Here is a 22,586-nt window from a genome sequence, read left to right as displayed (position 1 = left end):
AAAAGTAATTTTTTAGAATGCATAAAAGGGAGCCAAAGCAAATCCAGGGCAGCCTCATGGAAGGTATCATACAGAAGCCCAGGTTAAGAGATGATGATAGCTTAGATGAGAATAGCAGCAGTAAACATAAAACAAATCTGTGATACATTTAAGAGGTTAGATTAACTAGACTTGATTACTAAACTGACTACTCCCTCCTGTTCAATCTGACCCTGAGAAAGTGACATTTAAAGGAGGAAATGAAAAATGGAAGCCCAAGGTAAAAGAAAGAAAAATCAAGAATGTTTAGTGCCAGAGAAGCCATAGGAAGAAGGAAGAAGTAAACTGTGTTGAATGGTTTGAGAAATGAAATGAAACAAAGACTGGAAACCGCCCAGGAGATACAGCAACATGAAGGTGACCGGTAACTTCGGCAAAAACAGGTTCAGGGTAGAGGTGGGGTTGGAGCCAGATTGGAGTGGACTGAAGAATGAGGAGGTAAGAAAATGAAGAAGCGGGGCACAGCCAATCCTTTCAAGACAGCTTAAAAGAGACATAGGACAGCAGCTGGAAAGGGACGGGAAGCCCAGAGGGTTTCAGGATATTCTCAATTTGTTTTAAAGTTTTGTTTTGCTTTTTGAAGATGAGAACATGTTTGAATACTAAGGTAAAGATCCAGTAGAGAGAGGGAGAGACAGACTGATTACTGTTAATTATAGAAAAGTGGATTGCACAGGGTTCTGGAGAAGCAGGGAGACAAGATTCAGAGAAGAAGGTAGATTGGCTTTTGATAGGAGGTGTAAAAGTTCCCTATATTACCCAAGGAAGACACATTCTATAAGCACCAAGGCAGGCAGATTTACAAATAAGAAGGGCAGAATGTTGAGGGAGTTCTGTGTAATGGCTTCTATCTTGGCTATGAAGTACTGTATCAAGCATAATCTTCTGCTAAGGAGGGGAGCAAAAAGAAAACTGGAGAAAGAATAAAAATGTGTTATAGAGTGTGGGAGAGTGAGCTGATGACAGAAATGCTGTCAAGTTTCCACAGTGCTGAGGACCTGGTTGAGGTTGGTGATCATGAATTTATAAAGTTATCAAACTACCTAACTGATCATCTCTAGGAGAGCTCAACAGTTTGGATACAGAAACCAATATGGTAGATCACTAAGTTTATCCAAGGTTGGACTGGACAGGCAGATATGAATGAAAGACAGAGGGAGAAAGAAAGTACAAGAGTGAGATACTAAAGATGCATACCATAACCCAATCTAGAAAGGAGGTAAGTGAAGACAAGCGGAGACTATTGAAAAGCAAAAAAACTGAGGGAGCCAAGCAAGGGACCAGAGGTCTGAAAGAGGAGAAAAACAGGGGCAACAAGAGAACTTGAGAAAGTAAGCTGTAAGGATACAGAGATATGTAAGCTAGTGATTTCACAGGTGGTGCAGTTTAGGAAGATTAATTTTGTATCATGCTACTAAGAATGAAAGGCAAACAGAGATGCCTTAAGTTCAAATCAGTTACTGGTAGAGAAACTCTCATATAGTTTTTATCCACAAAATACTTCTAACAAATAAAAGGGCACTTTCTTCTTTTCAGTAAGTTTAACTGCTTTAATTAGTTACCAAATTCTACCTGTCCATTCTTGGTCATATTTCTGTATCTAAGACCATATCTCTTCTCTCCATTCTTGTTACTGCTCCCATTACTTGTGTCTTCCATTACTAAAACAGAGACCTAAGTGGTCCACCACACTTCCACTCTAATTTATCCTATATACCACTGACAGAGTAACCCTTATAAAACAAAAAGCTGCTTATCAGTCACATCTATATATATATAAACTTCAACTGCACAGTATTCAAGGTCTGCAACAAGAATAATCCAAATCAATTTCTCACTACTCTCCTAATTTTTTACATCTTCTAAAATAACAAAATGAATTATTCGATCCTCACTTCCTCTCCAAACATACTCAATCATTTCCACCTTCTATGTCTTTTTTCACGCCATTCTCTCTACCTGGAAGGCCCCCCCCCACCCCACCCAGGTCTCCCATCAAAATCCAAGCCAAGCTTCAAAGTTTGTCACAAAGGTCCATCCATTCTTCTATAGAGTTTTACCTGATCTCCAACCATGTGAAGTGGCTCCACTGTCCTAACTGCCACAGTGCATTGTACTTGTCTTACAGCCCCACTCTCACTCTAGTTCAGACTATAACTGAGTCCCTGGCTGCTCCCCACTAATGTGACTGTAAGTCCACTAACGCCATGCTCACATTTGTCTCTCCCACGGCACTCAGTACACTGTCTCACAACAGATTCTGAGACCCTAAACGCACTTCCTGAAACAGAAACACCCCTTCAAGGAAGTCAAACTTGCACGACGATATGAAAACCTAGATCACGGGAGAAATCATAAACATTTTTCAAATCTTTAAGAAGAAATACTAAGGTGTCTAACATTCTATAAGCTGGTCCTCCCTGAGGTTTCAACTCTATCTGTGAGGAAATGCCTTTTTAACTGACAAAACTGGGTAGTAGGTATATGAAATGAGTACTTTATATATATTATTCTCTATACTATTTGAAATACTTGAAGTATTTCAATGTTACTCTTCATAAAATATAAAGTAAAATTTACCTTAAGATAAAATTATCTTTGAGATCAACCAAGAGATTTTAATATTTTCAAAGCACCACAACGGCCTCTTGTAAGGTGCTCTCACGATTAAGATGACTCCACTACATTTTCATAACAACAGCATAACTTTAAGGTTCAGTGTATTTTAACTTAGATTCTGAAGAAGAATGTCATAAAAAGTAAGAAACTGTTTTAGCATTCTTCTTCTAATTAGTGTCCTAACCAGCACCACCCCGCCCCCATTCCATATACAATGTAGGTTATCAATTGTAATAAATATACCACTGTGGTGGGGTATGTTAATAGTGGGGCATACTGTGTTTGTGTGGGGGCAGTGGGGAAATGTACTTTCCACTTAACTTTGCTGTGAACCTAAAACTGCTCTAAAAAATGAAGTCTACATTTTTTAAAAAAACCACTTTTGTGCATCAAAGGACATTATCAAGAAAGTAAAAAGACAATCTTTAGAATGGAAGAAAATATTTGTAAATCATGTATCTAATAAGGGACTAGTACCCAGAATATACAAAAAATTCTTACAACAAAAAGACAACTCAGTTAAAAAATGGACAAAAGACTTAGACATTTCTCCAAAGAAGATAGGCACATAGCCAATAAGCACAGAAAAAGATGTTCAACATCAGTAGTCATTAGGAAAATTCAATCAAAACAACAATGAGGTACCACTTCACATCCACTAGGACAGCTATAATCAAAAAGAAAATCAGATGATAAGTGTCGGTAAGAATGTGGAGAAACTGGAGCCATTACACACTGCTGGTGGGAATGGAAAATGGCTCAGCCACTCTGGAAAACAGTTTGGCAGTTCCTCAAAAAGTCAAACACAGAACTACCATATGACCCCACAAGTCCACTCCTAGGTCAATACTCAACAAACTGAAAACAGGAACTCAAACGTTTAAGTACATATTCATAGCAGCAATATTCATAACAGCCAAAATGTGGAAACAACCCAAAAGTCCACCACCAGATGAAAGGATAAACAAATGGATACCACAGTACACACACACATAATGGAATATAATTCAGCTATAAAAAGAAAAGGAGTACTAATAAATGCAGAATACAGATGCATCTCCAAAATATGATGCTAAGTGAAAGAAGTCAGACGCAAAAGATCACATATTGTGTGATTCCAGATATACGAAATACTCGAAAGAGATAAATCCATGGACACAGAATGCAGACTGGTAGTTGCCAGGAGCTGGGGAAAGGCAGGAATGGGGAGACACTGATTAATGGGTACAGGAGTGATGGAATGTTTTGGTAGTATGTATTATAATATTTGTACATCAAAAGAAAAGTATATCATTCATTTCCTAATTTTAGTATAAGGCACAAAAATTACTAATCTTAACATAACTTGAAAAGGAGTATAACGTGGAAATTAAGAGCACAAGTCATTAATTAACTGGGCTTAAGTTTCAGATCTACCACTTACAAGCTGTGTAACCCTGGGTAGTTACTTAACCTCTTTGTGCCAGTTTTCTTATCTGAAAAACAGGGATAACAACAGCGACTGCCTCATAGGGTTATTATGAGGATTAAATGAATTCTTATTTATATTATAAAGTGTTAAAATGATGTTTGGCACAAAGTTAAATAAAAATTATTAGCTATTATTTTTTTAAAAGGTTCCCTAATAAGTATATCAGAATACAAAAGTAGATTTTTAGAAAATTATCTGCCCTCTCTCCAAATCCCTGTCACCATGCCCTTCTAATTACTCTTCTTCACCTCTCTGGTTTGGCAGAATTCCCTTTAGAAAACACGGTACTCAGACCCTCCCACTCTGTTAATGATCTGAAATCTTCTGATTTCTCTAAAGTAACTCTTCCTTACAAAGAGCTAGTTATATACAGCCTAGAAAGAGCGTTACACGTAAAGAGCACTATAGAGCTAACACTTTCCCTAACAATCCAAAGGGGGTAAATTCAGATGTTACCAAGATCTCACGTTAACTCATTATCACTATAAATAAACATTTTCAAATTATTTCACATTAACATAAATGTTTTGGCATTGTTGAAAGCACGTCAATTATCAACCTTTCATGTTCCATTCCATACAATTCTGTCATTCATTCAATCTAATGACACGTTAATATTATAAAACTAGTTAATTAAAAAAATTTTTTGACAAATACTATTTTGAAACTAATTTTTATAGCACTTAATGTAACAATCTGTCCTCTAGAATTTACCTTTGGAATCATCTTTGTTGGACTCTTTATTCTGACAACTTTTTTCATTATCTTTAAACAAGATGGCTGGAACAAAGGCTTTCAAATCAATGAGGTTTTCGTAAAAATTCCGAGCATCTTCATCTTCCCATATACCACCTTCCAAGTCATATTCTCCAGGTTTACCAGGTGTAAATATATCAATTCCAGGCCCATGCTCTACAATAAAATAAATCACAGGGAATTAAAACCATTTTGGGTTTAGCATGCTAACCATGACAAGATATTTTATATTTTCGATTTTTTTTTTTAAGATTTTATTTTTCCTTTTTCTCCCCAAAGCCCCCTGGTACGTAGTCGTATATTTTTAGTTGTGGGTCCTTCTAGTTGCAGCATGTGGGATGCCACCTCAGCATGGCTTGATGAGCGGTGCCATGTCCGCGACCAGGATCCGAACCAGTGATACCCTGGGCTGCCGAAGGGGAGCACGCAACCTTCACCACTCGGCCACGGGGCCAGTCCCTATATTTTCAATTTTATAACTAATAAATCTTGAGTGTTTCAATTATCAGGAGCTTTGTCAATCAACAAGCACTCTGGAGTATTCACATGACCACCTTTAACATCAAATCACAAACTGAGTTTTAAGTAAAGTTCTAAACCAGGACAGACTAGAGGACAGCATAGGATAAACATGCTTTTCTCTTAAACATTTTAAGCAATTAATATGAGATTAAGTGGCTCTTTGATATATAAGGTCTACCTTGATGAAAGTTAAAACCAAAATAAGAAATATATAAGCCTGGCCATTCCTCAAATATCCAGCTTAAAGCCCCACCTCCCCCATGAAGCACTTTCTTTTGGGTGACTACTCTGTACCACTTATATCACAATTATCTTTGCATGTAGACCAAACACCCCTAATTAGGAAGCATCCTTCCTTTTGGTATAATCCTTGGTTTTATAAGGCAGACTGCCATAAATGGTCAATTGATAAATAACTGGAAAAGGGGGGAAGAAAAGATGAAGGAATACATAGATATTTCAGTAAAGGGTAGAAAACCACATATGTATTTACACACACACACACACACACACACACACACACACACACACAGCCTACCTTTGCATACAACTATAGATTCTTAAATTCAGAACACTAAAAGTAACGAATTTCCTACTTCATGATCATGAGACCATTCATAAATTTATCTATTCTCACTGTGCTTCTCTCCAAACTAGAACTGTAAATAGGTGAACAATAATGCAGATTAAAAATAACCCTAAAATGGGGTCGGCACCATTGCAGTGGTTAGGTTTGGTGCATTCTGCTTCAGCGGCCCAGGTTCACAGGTTCAGATCCTGGGCATGGACCTATATCACTTGTTGGCCACCCTGTGGCAGTGACCCACATATATATAAAGTAGAGGAAGACTGGCACAGATATTAGCTGAGGGCTAATCTTCCTCAAGCAAAAAACAAGGAAGATCTTTACCAGATGTTAGCTCAGGGCTGATCTTCCTCAGCAAAAGAAAAAAAATGGGGGGTGGGGAAGACCCTAAGAAAAATTAGATGATTCATTAAGTCATTTAGGAAAAACAAGAACAACACTAAAACAACAAAATGCTGGCTCCCTAACCCATTACTTATGTGCCGTACAGCAAATATATTTAAACAAAGAACACTAAACCCATACACTATAATGAAAAAGATTGATAAACTTACAACTTCTGTCTAATGAAAAATATAAACAAAAGCAAAGGACAAACTAGAAGACAAGAGTGTGACAATATTTAAACAAAGGAATTAATATCAATAATATAAAGAGCTCCTACAAATAAAGACAGAAACCTCAACAGAAAAATGGATAAAATCTCTGAACAGGTAAGTAAAAAAGCATATGAAAAGATCTTTAACCTCAGTACTAATCAGGATAATAGTAAATAAAACAAACCTTATCATTTTCACCCATTAGATTATGTTTAAAAGATTGAGATCAGCAAATACTGACAAGACAGGAGGCAAGTAACAACTCCATATCCTAACCAGAGTGCAAACTGAAACAGCATTGGAAGGGTGTAATTTGTCAGTCTATCAATATTTGAAATAAACATAATCTTTGATTCTACAAGATTTCTTCTAGGAATCTAGACCTTAGAAATAACAGCAAATGTGAACTAAGATTTACAAGGGTGTTCACTGTAGTATTGTTTGTAACTGAGCAAAATGGGAAAGAATCTAAATATCAAATAGGATAAGGACTGAGAAACTACATATATACACTATAATATTAATAGATGTTAAGAGGAATGAGGTATATCTGTTTGAATTGCCTCAGAAAGCTCTCAAAAGTACATTATTGAACATCATACTCAATGGGGAAAAACTGAAAGCCATCCCTCTGAGAATAGGAACAAGACAAGGGTGCCCACTCTCACCACTCTTATTCAACATAGTACTGGAGGTTTTGGCCAGAGCAATTAGGCAAGAAAAAGAAACAAAAGGAATCAAAATAGGCAATGAAGAAGTGAAACTCTCGCTGTTTGCAGACAACATGATTTTATATATAGAAAACCCTAAAAAATCCATCAGAAAGCTACTAGAAATAATCAACAATTACAGCAAAGTTGCAGGGTACAAAATCAACTTACACAAATCAGTTGCATTTCTATACTCTAATAACAAACTAACAGAAAGAGAACTCAAGAACACAATCCCATTCACAATCACAACAAAAAGAATAAAATATCTTGGAATAAATTTAACCAAGGAAGTGAAAGACCTATACAACAAAAACTACAAGACTTTCCTGAAAGAAACTGATGACGACATAAAGAGATGGAAAGACATTCCATGTATATGGATTGGAAGAATAAACATAGTTAAAATGTCCATGCTACCTAAAGCAATCTACAGATTCAATGCAATCCCAATCCAAATGCCAACGACATTCTTCACGGAAATAGAACAAAGAATCCTAAAATTCATATGGGGCAACAAAAGACCCCAAATTGCTAAAGCAATCCAGAGAAAAAAGAACAAAGCTGGACCCACCACAATGCCTGACTTCAAAATATACTACAAAGCTACAGTAATCAAAACAGCATGGTACTGGTACAAAAACAGGCACATAGATCAACGGAACAGACTGAAAGCCCAGAAATAAAACCACACATCTATGGACAGTTAATCTTCGACAAAGGAGCTGAGAACATACAATGGAGAAAGGAAAGTCTCTTCAACAAATGGTGCTGGGAAAACTGGACGGCCACATGTAAAAGAATGAAAGTAGACCATTCTCTTACACCATTCACAAAAATAAACTCAAAAATGGATCAAAGACTTAAAGGTAAGACCTGAAACCATAAGACTTCTAGAAGAAAATATAGGCAGTACACTCTTTGACGTCAGTCTTAAAAGGATCTTTTTGGGGACCATGTCTTCTCAGACCAGGAAAACCATAGAAAGAATAAACAAGTGGGACTTCATCAGACTAAAGAGCTTCTACAAGGCAAGGGAAAACAGGATTGAAACGAAAAGACAAGCCACCAACTGGGAAAAAATATTTGCAAATCATACATCCCACAAAGGGTTAATTTCTACAATATATAAAAAACTCACACAACTCAACAACCAAAAATCAAACAACCCAATCAAAAATGGGCAGGGGATATGAACAGACATGTCTCCAAAGAAGATATATGGATAGCCACAAGGCACATGAAAAGATGCTCATCATCACTGACCACAAGGGAAATACAAATCAAAACTACACTAAGATATCACCTTACATCTGTTAGAATGGCTATAATAACCAAGACAAAAAATAACAAACGTTGGAGAGGTTGTGGAGAAAAAGGAACTCTCATACACTGCTGGTGGGAATGCAAACTGGTGTAGACACTATGGAACACAGTATGGAGATTTCTCAAAACCTAAAAATAGAAATACCATATGATCCAGCCATCCCACTATTGGGTATCTATCCAAAGAACTTGAAATCAACAATTCAAAGAGACTTATGCACCCCTAGGCTCATCACAGCATTATTCACAATAGCCAAGACATGGTAGCAAAGGCATGACAACAACCTAAATGCCCACCAACTGATGACTGAATAAAGAAGATATGGTTCATATATACAATGGAATACTACTCAGCCATAAAAATTGATGATTTGTCCCATTCACAACAACAGGGATGGACCTTGAGGTTATCATGTTAAGCGAAATAAGCCAGATAGAGAAAGACAAACTCTCCACTCATATGTGGAAGATAAACAAACACATGGACAAATAGGAGATTAGTGGTTACCAGGAGGAAGAGGGGTGAGGGGTGGGCACAAATGGTGACGGGGCACATATATAAGATACCTGACAAATAATAATGTACAACTGAAATTTCACAGCGTTGTAAACTATCATAAGCTCAATTAAAAAAAAAGGAACAAACACCTCAAAAAAATTAATGAAAGGAAAAGGGAAGTCATGCAAAATAGCATCCTACACAAATTAACGATAAAGCTATATACACATATCTGATTATATGTTTTGCATAAAAAAAGTCTGGGCAGATTATATCAAACCATTAACCCTGGTTATCTTGGAGAATGGAATGGATAGGACAGGAGACTTTCACTTTCTAATAAGCATGTATTTGCACAGTAATTATAAATTGTAAAATATTCAACTTCTGAGAGGGAAAAATGCTACAAAATCAAAACGCAATAAAAATTTGGGAGAAAATATTTGTAATGCATATGAAAAAGAATTTCTTCTATATGCAAAGTGCTTTTACAATTCAATTTAAAAAAGATAAATATTTCATTAAAAAAAGGAGCAGGTAAAGGAATCAAATCAGTGCAACGCAGGGAAATATATATATATAAATAAAACAGCCACTAGAATTAAAGAAAAGATGCTCAACCTCACTCAGAATGTAAAAATCAAGAAATGCAATTTGGTATGGGTGTAAGGAAACATTCATTCTCATATACTTTAGTAGCATGTAAATTTCTTTAGAAGAAAAACTGGCACAATATATTGAAATTTAAAATGTATATACACTTTTAACCCAGAATCCTACTTCTGGGAACTTATCCCTTAAATACTAGTATGCATACAAAAAGTAGAGGTACAGAGATTTTATTACAGCATTCACTGTAATAGGTAAAAACTAGAAATAAAGGTCAATCAACAGAGGACAAGGTAAATAAATTATAGCACAATTATACAGTAGGTTATTACTATGCAGCAATTGAATTAGATGGTTCGATATGGATTGATATGAAAAGACATCAAGATATACGGTTAACTAAAAAAGTAGCTGCAGAATAGTATATATAATATGACCTCATTTCTGTGAGGTAAAAAAGGATATTCTGATCACTGAAAAACTTAGGACTCTAAGCTAAGGTGAAGTACCAGTGACCTAAAGCAACTAAAAAACCAGGCAAAAAACATAATACAATGGGTTTCACACACTGGACATCAGGTAGCACAAGAAAGTGATTCCTAAGAGAGAAGAAACAAAAAAACTGAGCCCTACAATTAATTGCCCCAGCTTACTGCCTGGTAAGGTCTTCCAGGCCATGACCAGGGAAGGGAGAAGCCAGGCAGATCCCGACAGTGTCCATGAGTTGAGGACAACAGAGCTGAGAGTCCAGACTCTAGTGCAAGTGGCTAGATTTTACAGGACAGAGTACCAGAGAGGAGAAATCCAAAGACCTCAAAGATCTGCAGAAGGTCTCACTTGAATGTTCAGCCAAATACCAATCAAATACTCTGTGTGAGGGAACTAGGTGAGACTAGGAAAATAACTACTCATGAATCCTCTAATTCATGGGAAATCAGGTAGAGTATAGAAGGATATTGCCTCAGTAACAGGGAAAACTAGCCATAGAGTAAAGGCTGCTCTGATCCCACCTAACAAAGCAAGCCTGAAAAGGATGAAACTGTTTCCAAGTAACTCAACAGTGCCCCAGAACAAAGTTCAATAATATTTCTAAGAACACAAAAATATCCAGCACATATCTGATAAAACACGATCAGGCAGGCAAAGAAGAAAAATTACTAGCGATGTAGAGGAGACCAATCAGTCAATCAATCAACACAAACCAATGCAGAAATGACACAAATGATAAAATTAGTAGACAAAGACATTAAAAGTTATTATTATATTTCATATTCTCAACAAGTTAGAAGATAGACTGAGCATGTTTAAGACCACAGAAAATATAACCAGCTTCTAGAGATAAAAACTACATCTCTACATAGGATTAACAGTATGTTACACTGTAAAAGGAAAGATCAGGGAATTTGAAGACATAGCAATAGAAACTATCCAACACAAAAGACAGAGAAAACAATACTAAAGAATAAAAAGGACAACTTCAAACCACCTAACATAGTTGTAACTGAATCCCCAGAAGAGGCAGGAAGGGAACAGAAAATATATTTGAAGAAATAAGGGTCAAAATTTTCCAAATTTGATGAAAATTATAAACCCACAGATTCAAGAAGTCCAATGAACCCCAACACCAAGCCACATCATAATTAAGTTGCTTAAAATCAGTGATAATGAAGTAATTTTAAAAGAACAACACAAAAATTCCCACTATGTAAAGAACAAAGATAAGAATGACAGCAGTTTTCTCAATGGAAGCAATACAAACTAAAAGACAGCGGAGCAACATCTTTAAAGTACTGAACAGAAAAACCTGACCCTAAAATTTTACACCTGGTGAAAATATCTTTTAAAAATGATGACAAAATTTTGTCACGATCTATTATCTCTGGAAAACACCTAAAAATACTTTTAAGTCATTTAACATCAAAAGAAAAAACGAGTTTAAATTTCAGTAGAAATAACGTAATTCAATACCAAAGGATACTAAAACACTATGAAAAGATTTTGGTTCTAAAATGTAATAAATATACTGAGAAAGTTCTGAGAAATCAGCCAGATTCAACCAAAACACAAATTCTATGGTGGAACCTCTTTTAAAAAATTAAAAAGTTTGAGGCTCATTGATCCAGACTGATAAAAATTAGAAGGAATTATGTACATGATTCTATATAACAAAATAAATGCACTGACAGGGTACAATAGGTATTTCTTATTGAGGATACAAAATACAAAATATCTTCTTGTATTATGAAAGATACTTTACTCTTAAGATTTTTAACTAAACAGAATTGCCAGATAGTTTTAAGGTTAATAACTTAACACATGTCTAACATAAATATAATTATTTCATCGAGTAGTTGGTGTGACAGGTTAGAGTAATATATTAGAAACCCTACCAACTTAAGGACAATCAAGAAAGTTTAAAACATCTTAGAAATAATATGGAAAACAACTCATTTCACAAAATGATAAACAGTTCACCTCACAAAACTACAATGTAAGCTTTAGTTCTAAATAACAATTCAAAGATAACATATCATTCAAAACAAATAGATCAAAAATAAGGATAAATATAGAAATATTAGAATCCCAAAAGTCCAATCCAGCTTATTACCTGTCTGAGAAATAAAGTGAATCTTTCTATAACCTCAAGTATGGTTTAAGACAGGCCTGCATTAGACATAATCCAAGGATATCTATCACAAAAGAACCCAAGGGAACTCACCGTAATATCATGAGTTAATTGTTACTCTCTAAGTGAAAAGCCTTGCCCATTCAGAGGAGCATTTCAAGTAGCTTTTCAAGGTTCTTATTAGGTCTTAATACCACTTCTTCAAAAAATTTTAAAGATACTATTACAACTTAAATTTTCAATAATACACATCTGAAAAATCTAAAGATAAGTGAGTGATAAGGCTTACTAAAAAATCACAATGTTACGGCTGGCCCCATTGCCGAGTGGTTGAGTTTGCACACTCCGCTTCAGTGGCCAGCGGTTTCACTGGTTCAGATCTTGGGCATGGACATGGAACCGCTCATCAAGCCATGCTGAGGCGGCATCCCACATGCCACAACTAGAAGGACCCACAATTAAAAATATACAACTATGTACCGGGAGGCTTTGGGGAGAAAAAAGGAAAAATAAAATCTTTTAAAAAATCACAATGTTTGTTTTTAAGGATAGCTTACCTTCTGGTGTGGGTTTGTCTTGAGGAAGATCTGGCATGTTTTCATCCAAAAGGTCTGCTAGGGATTGAGAATTTGCCAGCAGCTTCTGATAAGACATAGCAAATTCCTCATACTGTTTATGTCTATCTTCACTTAGCTCTCCTTTAGAATGCAGAATACGCCTACAAACAAATGATGAAATAATCTGATAATATTGTCAAAATAGATGTGATCATGTGTTACACCGGGAATGTTCCATAAAATTTGATTTTATCATATGAACTTATTAGTACAATCTTTTTCAACTTATTTTACTATTTAACATTTTCAAGACATATATGAAACTTAAAATTTGCATAATCAAATTCGCCTAAGCAATTACATTTTAACACTGGTTCTTCAAAGAATATAAAGTGTAATTAACAATTAAGCCTGCAGAAATATAATATTTAACATTATGCCACCAAATAGCTAAAAATTATTTATTTTGTTACAGCCATACTCCCTCTAGACATACAATTAACCAAAAGTACTTAACATCCCTAAACAAATTAGTTTTCAAAAACAGGTTACAGAATCAGTATCTTTGAACTTTCATAATGATTTAAATGAAGATTATCTTTTGAAAAAGCCCATATCTTCCATACAGCCAATTCTCAATTTACTGTGCAAGCACTGGTTATTTATCCATTTAACAAAGCTGAGCAAGCCAGTCAAGGCCGGTCCACCTCTATTCTTCACTAATAAGCTGCTCGTAATCAGAAATGTACAACTATTAAAAAATTTTCAAAATGTACACAGTCAAATAAAAATCTTACTATGTTAGTACAGATGGTTGAGATGTCTATAGCTGGATGCAATTTTTTCTATACCTAAATATTTACATAGTAATGTAACATTTCAAATTTATAAACTTCAATGCAAATACAATATACATTTCAAAAAGTCAATTATAAATTGTAAACTAAGTCAACTTCAAAAGTAATTTTAAGGTTTTTTTAATCCCTTGTCATTTGAGTTTTCTTATGAACAGGGAAGAAAACGAATTAGTTATTTTTTGGTGATGTTATCTTCTTAAATGTTACAGAAAATAAAGTAGCAAAACTATGCCTACACACTTACTCACCCTTGCTTATTTGAAACAATTCCCAAACTTTCCCATATCACCCAATTCGTACACACATAAACTTCTGCTTAAATTCCGTAATGTTCTAAACAACATTTTCTGTTTTAGGAATATCAGTTCCCATTAGAAGTACAAGATAGATCAATGTATAGATTAGTTACTATTCATAAAATCAAATCCTTTATTTTTGCCAAATCTGGCCTATTAGGATCTAAAATGAGAAATTTTCACTCAGTTTCTTATGATTTAAATATACAGTAGACAATATCATTCTACAAAAAGATTAGTAAAATGCCAAAATAGTTTAACCACAATAATCCAAGCTAAACAGTATTTCTCTAAAAACTTTGAAAATACTGTCATTAAAGAGTAGTTTCTCTCTTTAAACATTTATTTCAGACTAATTTCATACATAAAACAAAGTTTCTTTTAGTAAGTTTTATAAATGAATTTTAAAAATTAAAACAAAACCCCAAAGCATTTAAAAATATTCAACCCACGAGACACATGACACATTACTTTGAATGACCTTGTTAGAACTTTTAACTGGAAGTTATGTCATTTTTGAAGTTAAAAAAAAAAGGCATTAAGGGGCTGGCCTGGTGGCATAATGGTTAAGTCCTGCACACTCCACTTCGGCAGCCCAGGTTCATGGGTTCAAATCCTGGACGTGGACCTATACCAGTTATCAAGCCATGCTGTTGCCGCAAGCCCTATATAAAATAGAGGAAGATGAGCAGAGATGGTGGCTGAGGGCCACTCTTCCTCAGACAAAAAGAGGAAGATTGGCAAAAGGTGTTAGCTCAAGGCCACTCTTCCTCTCCAAAAAAAAAGAAAGAAAAAAGTCATTAAAATTAAATAAATGAAATAAATTATTTGAATAAATCATACTCAAAAGTAGACTACTCTAAAATGTCCTGCAGAGAATTATTAGGAAAAATGTCAATTAATAAAAACAAGAGTTTATTCTGAAGCAAATAACATTAAAAGGGATAATGATAGTTCTAAGGGATTTCAAAACCTCTCATGACAGTTAAGAAGTGAAATGATTTCAGTACTCGAAAAGAAATTGGGAAATATCTCAAAATAACACAATCTGGAACTTTACTTCTCTAACAAGTTGTGACAGGCTGGTCATCTGAAGAACATATATCCAGTTTTAGGTTATACAATATTCACTAAGGATTTATGATATACAAGCAGTAGGAAGGTGATGACTATTTATTAGAATAGAAAATGAGCGGTGCCCAGTGGCATAGTGGTTAAGTTTGCGTGCTCTACTTCGGTGGCCCAGAGTTTGCCAGTTCGAATCCTGGGCACAGACCTACATACCGCTCATCAAGCCATGCTGTGGTGGCACCTCACGTTAAAAAAGAAACAGAGGAAGATTGGTACAGATGTCAGCTCAGCAACAATCTTCCTCAAGCAAAAAGAGGAAGACTGGCAACACATGTGGGCTCAGGGTCAATCTTTCTCACCAAAATAAATAAATAAATAAAAATAAATATTGCAAATGCACACTCCTTTTCCAGTATCAACCTCACTTTCAAACATCTGCCTGGAACTTTGCATTGGGTCAATTGAAAGTGGCTTGATTCTATGACAGGTCCCTTTGTATGCATTCTAGGCCCTTTCCAGTCCTCCTGGAACCAATTTAAAACTTTGAAGCTTCAGAGAGACTCCTCACCCTCCCCTAAAGTTCAATTCTGTGATCAAACTTTTTAACAGTACTAATTTACCTAAAAACTTAATTTATATGTGCTTGGGGTACTACCTAGTGAGAACAGTCCTCAGTAAAAGGCTTAGATTTTGGTTGGCTTGTTTTCTAATCAATCTCACACTGAGCACGTGACAAGCAGTACAGAATACCAACGAAAGGGCATTAGAAGAGCTACGTTATACATAAAACTTATATAGTCACACGCATTTCCTCGACCATTTATTTAATATACCTTTACTAAATACCTGACTAACCCCGTGGCATGTAGTAAAGATTACAGATTTGAAGCAGAGAAATAACCTATCATAGGTGTCTGAACATTCAAAATCCCTAGAATTTGAGATTTGAATAAAATTAAAATGAAACATTTTTTAATCAATGTACTTCTATGTCAGTTTTTTATAAGTTTATGAAGCCTATAGGAAAAGATTTTCAGTTTGATTAAATTTTTAGAAGACCTATATGAGGGAACTAAACATCAAACAGCACATTTGACCAGAGAACCTTTCTGTACATCAGTATAAATCTCACCAAAAATTTCTTATGTGAATTCCATGGGAATATGTCACTAAGCAAAATCAAGTTGAAGATACGATTCACCACACATTTTCATTACAATCTCTTCAGAGGCACAGCTATTACAGAAAGTTGAATTGAAAGCCATTGTTTTGAGATTGTCATAAATCAGAGGTGAGCAAACTTTTTTCTGCAAAGGGCCAAATAATAAATATTTCAGGCTTTGCAGACCATACGGTCTCTGTTGCAACTACTCAACTGATATAGCACAAAAGCAACCATACTGAAATATTACATATTGTCATATGCAAACAAAAGAGTGTGACGATGTTCCAATAAAAATTTATGGACAACAAAATTTGAACTTCATATAATATTTCACAAAATATTCTTTTAATTTTTTTTCAACCATTTAAAAAGGTAAAGACCATTCTTAGCTCACTGGCTGTACGAAAACTAGTGGTGGACGTGATGTGGCCTGCAGGCCAGTTTGCCAATCCCTGTCACAAATGGAGTTAACTGAGTCAGTACCACTGTTAAATGTATTATCAACAAGTTCATCCCATCTTACGAGAGCACTACACGATAGGGAAGTACTGGTACCATTTTAAAGATGTGAAAAGTAAGCCAGGAAAACTAAATGAATTCCGAGTCTTATTCATCATAATAAAAATAAAAGAAAGTAGACCTCCTTCACCCAATATATATGAGACATCACGGTCTGGAAGCACCTCTAAGGTACATCAATCCTTGACTTAACTAATTTAATATTGTAAAACACAGAAAATATCAAATAGTCTATTCTTGAATCAAGCATTATATCTCATAAGCAAGAAAAGTCATAAATGCCTCAAAAAATTCTAGTATTAAAAGACATTTTTTCAGGGCTGCCCCGGTGGCGCAGCAGTTAAGTTCGCACTTTCCACTTCGGTGGCCCAGGGTTCACTGGTTCGGATCCCGGGTGCAGACATGGCATAGCTTGGCAAGCCGTGCTGTGGTAGGCATCCCACATATAAAGTGGAGGAAATGGGCACGCATGTTAGCTCAGGGCCAGTCTTCCTCAGCAAAAAGAGGAGGATTGGCAGCAGATGTTAGCTCAGGGCTAATCTTCCTCAAAAAAAACCACAATGCATTATCTGGGGCCAGCCCCGTGGCTGAGTGGTTAAGTTTGCGTGCTCCGTTTCGGCGGCCCAGGGTTTCGCTGGTTTGGCTCCTGGGTGCGGATATGGCACCGCTCATCAGGCCATGCTGAGGTGGTGTCCCACATGCCACAACTAAAAGGACCTACAACTAAGAATATACAACTACATACCGGGGGGCTTTCGGGAGAAAAAGGAATAAAATAAAATCTTAAAGAAAAAAGACTTTTCTTTTTTCTATTTTTTTTCATTTTTATTGTTATTGCTTGGCTTTCTTGCTATTTCTTTTATTCTGTATATTGTTTACTCTGTTATTTTCTATTGTTTTAAAACATGAATTTTTAAAATAAGCATGAAAATTTGACAAATTTTCAAAATCATAAAAAGACAGAAATTCTCATTCAAGTCTTTCTGAAGGATTAAGCAGGCAATATATTATGGATAGTGAACTAACACTGAATATTTACACTGCGTCCGATACCGTTATCAAGGGTTCTACACATACGAATTCATTGCATCATTACCCTCAGAGGCAGAGTGCTATTGTTATCCCATTTTACAGAGGAGAAAACTGAACAGGGAGATGTGAGGTAACCCACTCACGGTTACAGAATGAGTGAATGACGGATCTAAGACTTGAACCCAAGCAGGCAGGCTCCAGAGTCCATACCCATAAGTATCACTCTACTGCCTCTCAAATTAAAGACAAGACAAGTCTTCCCACATTAAGGTGCTTGTTTTATATCCTTTTTGGGGTCCTCCTTTTGTTTAGATTTGACTTGGTAAGTACTGAGTGGCTAATGTGTTTACCAGACACCTTAAAACAAGTACAAGTACTACATGCAGAAGAAGATGAGTGCTATGGAAGACGTGAAAAGCACAGTATGAAGAGTAAGAAGGAACCTGATTCTGTCATTTGCTATCTAAGTCACACTGGGTAAGCTCTTTAACTCCTAAATTTGATCTATCACCTCCAAATTAGAGGTATTTCTTTCAAGGGTACTGTGTAAATCAATTAAGATCATACATATAATGCACTATATTAATGTAAAACAGTATTTTCATCAGGATAAAAGAATGCCAGAGCCCACTGTAGGAAAGGGAAAAACTTCAATTGCAAGTACTATTTTGATTAGTCAAATTAAAAAAGGAAGAAATGTTGCCAAGAACACAGAAAATCCATTTTAGCTTTCACCTTATACAGTCATGCAACATAACAGAACACATGGCCAAAATCTTGAAAAAATAATCATGAAACACAGCCATGAAAAACTACTGGTTTTTACTTATCATCTCCTTTAGCACTCTGTCAAATTTTCATGAGAAGTAACTTAAATTTTCTTTTGGTTTCATTTTAGAATTTGGTTATGGATACCTTATAATCTTGTGTGAACAGACACTAGAACATAGTTAAGTATAACTATACCCACTTATTAAACAACTATGTCAAAGTCACTGAATCAGAATTAAAGAATATCTGGAAGGAGATAACAATCTTAGAGCACTTTTTAAATTGTTAAAGCCTGTTTAAGTCTAAAGCACAATGATATAACATCTTAATAGTGCTTAAATACAACACAATTTATCAAACAATCTTACCTGTAAGGGCAAGGCACAACTTACCTGGAAGCAGAGTGAAGGGTAAAAGCAACACTCTTTAATTTGGGTTACGTGTTTTTAAGTTTCAACACTGGTAAAGTAATGCCTCATGAGTTTGCATTAATTAAACAAACCTCCCTGATTTAACACCTACATTCTGCCTACATGGCTTTTTTTTTTTTTTTTACTAAACTTTACATCAAATAAATCACTTACTGCTGTTGGACCGAGCATGCAATCATGAAGCTCGTAATTCACCAGTACTGAAAGGAGAAATCTGCCACCACTCCCACCAATCAGGGAAAAAAAGATACTTCAGAATTATTTAAGCAAGAATTCTGACTTAATATCTGAATTCATGATTTCACTATACTACAAGAAACAAATTCTGCTACATAACATTAAGTTATATCTAATAAAAATTAAATCATTTCTTCAACCAATTTTATTAAGTACCCAAAACCTACCAGGTAATATTATCTCTAAGAGAACAGTATCTCCAAGTACAACAGATTTCAAATATAAAGTTAGAGTACTGAATGTAACGAAAAGCAAAACTTACCAAGAAATAAAGTTATTAACTCTAACTTGGAAAATATTACCATATGTTGTTTTTAAATGTGTAAATATTAACTATAACTCCTCAGATCATCACTAATCAAAATGTATAAATAAAAAAATAACATTCTTTTAAGTACAAAAAGCTTATAAATTCAAATTTATTAGAATTCACCCAAGCTAGGATCCAATGTATTGCTTGCTTATAACTGTAAATCCCTCAGGGACTTAGAAACAAAACTAGCTAATACTTATGGTATCAGCCCAGATAACATGAGAAAAGAACCAGTGAGACTCAACAGGTCTCACCCAGTCACTGTCTCCATTCACTCACTACAATGTCTTTAAGAAAAGATTAGAGATTTTATTATTCTATTTTTTCAATTGGTGAATCAATTTTTAAGTATAGACATTAATGAGTATAGACTGAGACTTCACAACCTCTAAAAACAGCGCCATCTCCCAGGTTAATTAAAACCACTAAGAGCATCTAGGATTCACAGGCCAAAGATACAGCGCACTTGATTTTTTTTAAACCACCATTATTAAGATACTGAATAAAGGCTTAAAGTAATTTAACTACACATGAGTCTTAAATATCCACTAGCCTAGCACTTAGATTTCTAGCATTATCATGTCTAAGAGAAAACTTACTGGAAAAAACTATGGCCCATGATTTAGTCCCATGCTGTAGAAAAACCTCAAAAAAACTACTGGATAATACCTGGTGGGGTAGAACTTTCAGAAACTGGTCATTTTAACAGTACACTGTAATGTACTCTCTTAGAAGTAAGGAGACTGACGTTAGGCCAAGCAGGCACTCCACACTAATCCATTTCTCACATCTTCTTTGATCAGTCAGGTATTTAAATCTTCACTACAGAGGCTGCTCAAATTGAAGCTATCCTAAGGCATGAGTGATTTATGAAGCTGTATGCCAATATCTTCTATACTGTGATTAAGATTCTCACATCCCCCAAAGTATTACATCTAAGTGGACAGTCTCCCATGATAAAACAACTCCTACAACTAAGGCCAATTTACATGAAGTAAATAACCTCCTCTAATAACCATAGGTTAATACTTCTCTATTTAAACAAGTAAAAGTTTCTAGGGAAAGGCCACTAAGCTGTGCTCTTAACACTATATCCTGTTCAAAATTTTCATTGGTAAAATAAAATAACAAATGTTGGAGAGGTTGTGAAGAAAAAGGAATCCTCATACACTGCTGGTGGGAATGCAAACTGGTGCAGACACTATGGAAAACAGTATGGAGATTTCTCAAAAAAGTAAAAGCAGAAATACCATCTGACCCAGCCATCCCACTACTGGGTATCTACCCAAAGAACTTGAAATCAGCAATTCAAAGAGACATATGCACCCCTATACTCACTGCAGCATTATTCACAACAGCCAAGACACGGAAGCAACCTAAAAGCACGTCGACTGATGATTGAATAAACAAGACAGTATATATTTTATCCTTTTTTATGGCTGAGTAGTATTCCATTGTGTGTGTGTGTATGTATATATACACAATGGAATACTACTCAGCCATAAAAAAGGATAAAATTATCCCATTCACAACAACATGGATGGACCTTGAGGGTACTATGTTAAGTGAAATAAGCCAGATAAAGAAAGACAATCTGTGTATGACTCCACTCATATGTGGAAGATAAACATGTGGACGAAGAGAACAGATTAGTGGTTACCAGAGACAAGGGGGTGTTGGGGGTGGGCACAAAGGATGAAGTGGTGCACCTACAATATGACTGACAAATAATAACGTACAACTGAAATTTCACAAGGTTGTAAACTATCATAACCTCAATAAAAAATAAAATAGAAAAAAAATTTTTCATTGGTGACGTGAATAATCAAAGAACAGAAGGTCTGTTTATCAAAGCTGAATATGACCAGCAGATAAGTACAATTAATAAATATACCTGTAATCACTGTTCAAAATTATCATTAGGCTAAAATAATATGCCAAAGCATCTAAACAAAGTTTAAAAGAGACAAATAAGTCTGTATTTAGGTTTAAAAAATTATTTTGCTAGTTCAAGGTAAAGAAGTGGCTTGGGAGCAGTTCAGTCGAGAAATTAGGCTTTAGGTGTGTATCAGCCTAACAAAAAGTCAAAAGAATGACAAGGCAGCTATGAAAACCCAAAGAATTTTAAGTCACCGGTGGAAAAGAAAGCATCCAAAACAAATGTCCTAAGGATAGTGAGTTGCCTAGAAATCACGGAGCAAACTGAAGGAAGCGGAGGTGTTTAGCCTGGAGAAGATGAAAGGGAAACACCTTGGCAGTCAGCACATATCTGAGATGTTATCATGGGTATAAGATGAGACACTTTCCATGCCAGCGCTTCTCAAACTCTCTGTGCTAAAAGAAAAAGTTTTTTTCCAATCATTGCAGATACTTTCATGAAATACAGCAATAATATCATGGCAATGGAAAATTGCTATAAAAATGTCTAACTGCTTATTAGTCTCAGTGTCTATACTTAATTTATTGTAAACAGGTAAACAGTTCACAGACCCCCACTTTGAGTAGCTTTATTCCATCTGTACCAGAAAAAAGTAAAGCCAAGGGAACCATTTTATGGGGAATTAAATTTCAGCTTGAATTCCTAGTAAACAGGTGTGTCCAACATTAGAAAGGCTCCGAGGACTAAGCTCCTTTGATTTTCAGAGGAAGAATAACTTATCTGTCAGATAATCTATAAACTGGATTCCTGCATGGGAAGGGTGACTGGATTAAATCATTGCAGAATCTCTCCACCCTTTAACCTTCTGTGAGGCCAATCAAAAGTAAACACACACACATAACCCTTAAAATAGTCAATAAAAAGTAATCAAAGCATACTTACAAAATCAGTTGTGATGTATTAGGTAGAACATATGGGAAAAGGACTAGGAAAATGACAAAACACCATGTAAATCATAATTAAGAAACCTTAAATATGTGGGAATCATTCATAGAGGACCACTATTTTCCTTTTTACTCATTATTGATCTATAAAT

General features: G+C 35.3%; 1 protein-coding gene across 3 annotated transcripts in view; it reads right to left on the bottom strand.

Moving 5' to 3' along the window:
- Positions 1-22,586, bottom strand: part of UPF2 (UPF2 regulator of nonsense mediated mRNA decay) — a 112,531-nt gene that overhangs the window by 79,806 nt on the left and 10,139 nt on the right. For all 3 annotated transcript variants that reach the window (XM_070601553.1, XM_070601551.1, XM_070601554.1), the window contains exons 4-5: positions 12,920-13,080; positions 4,844-5,041 (exon numbers count right to left, since the gene is read on the bottom strand). In XM_070601553.1, the coding sequence (XP_070457654.1) occupies positions 4,844-5,041; positions 12,920-13,080 (359 nt within the window). The remainder of the gene's footprint in view (positions 1-4,843; positions 5,042-12,919; positions 13,081-22,586) is intronic.

Source organism: Equus przewalskii, chromosome 30, assembly GCF_037783145.1.
Source record: "Equus przewalskii isolate Varuska chromosome 30, EquPr2, whole genome shotgun sequence".
Lineage (NCBI taxonomy): Eukaryota > Metazoa > Chordata > Mammalia > Perissodactyla > Equidae > Equus > Equus przewalskii.
Note: the sequence above shows the minus strand (reverse complement) of the source record. Positions and strands in the feature narration are given on the sequence as shown.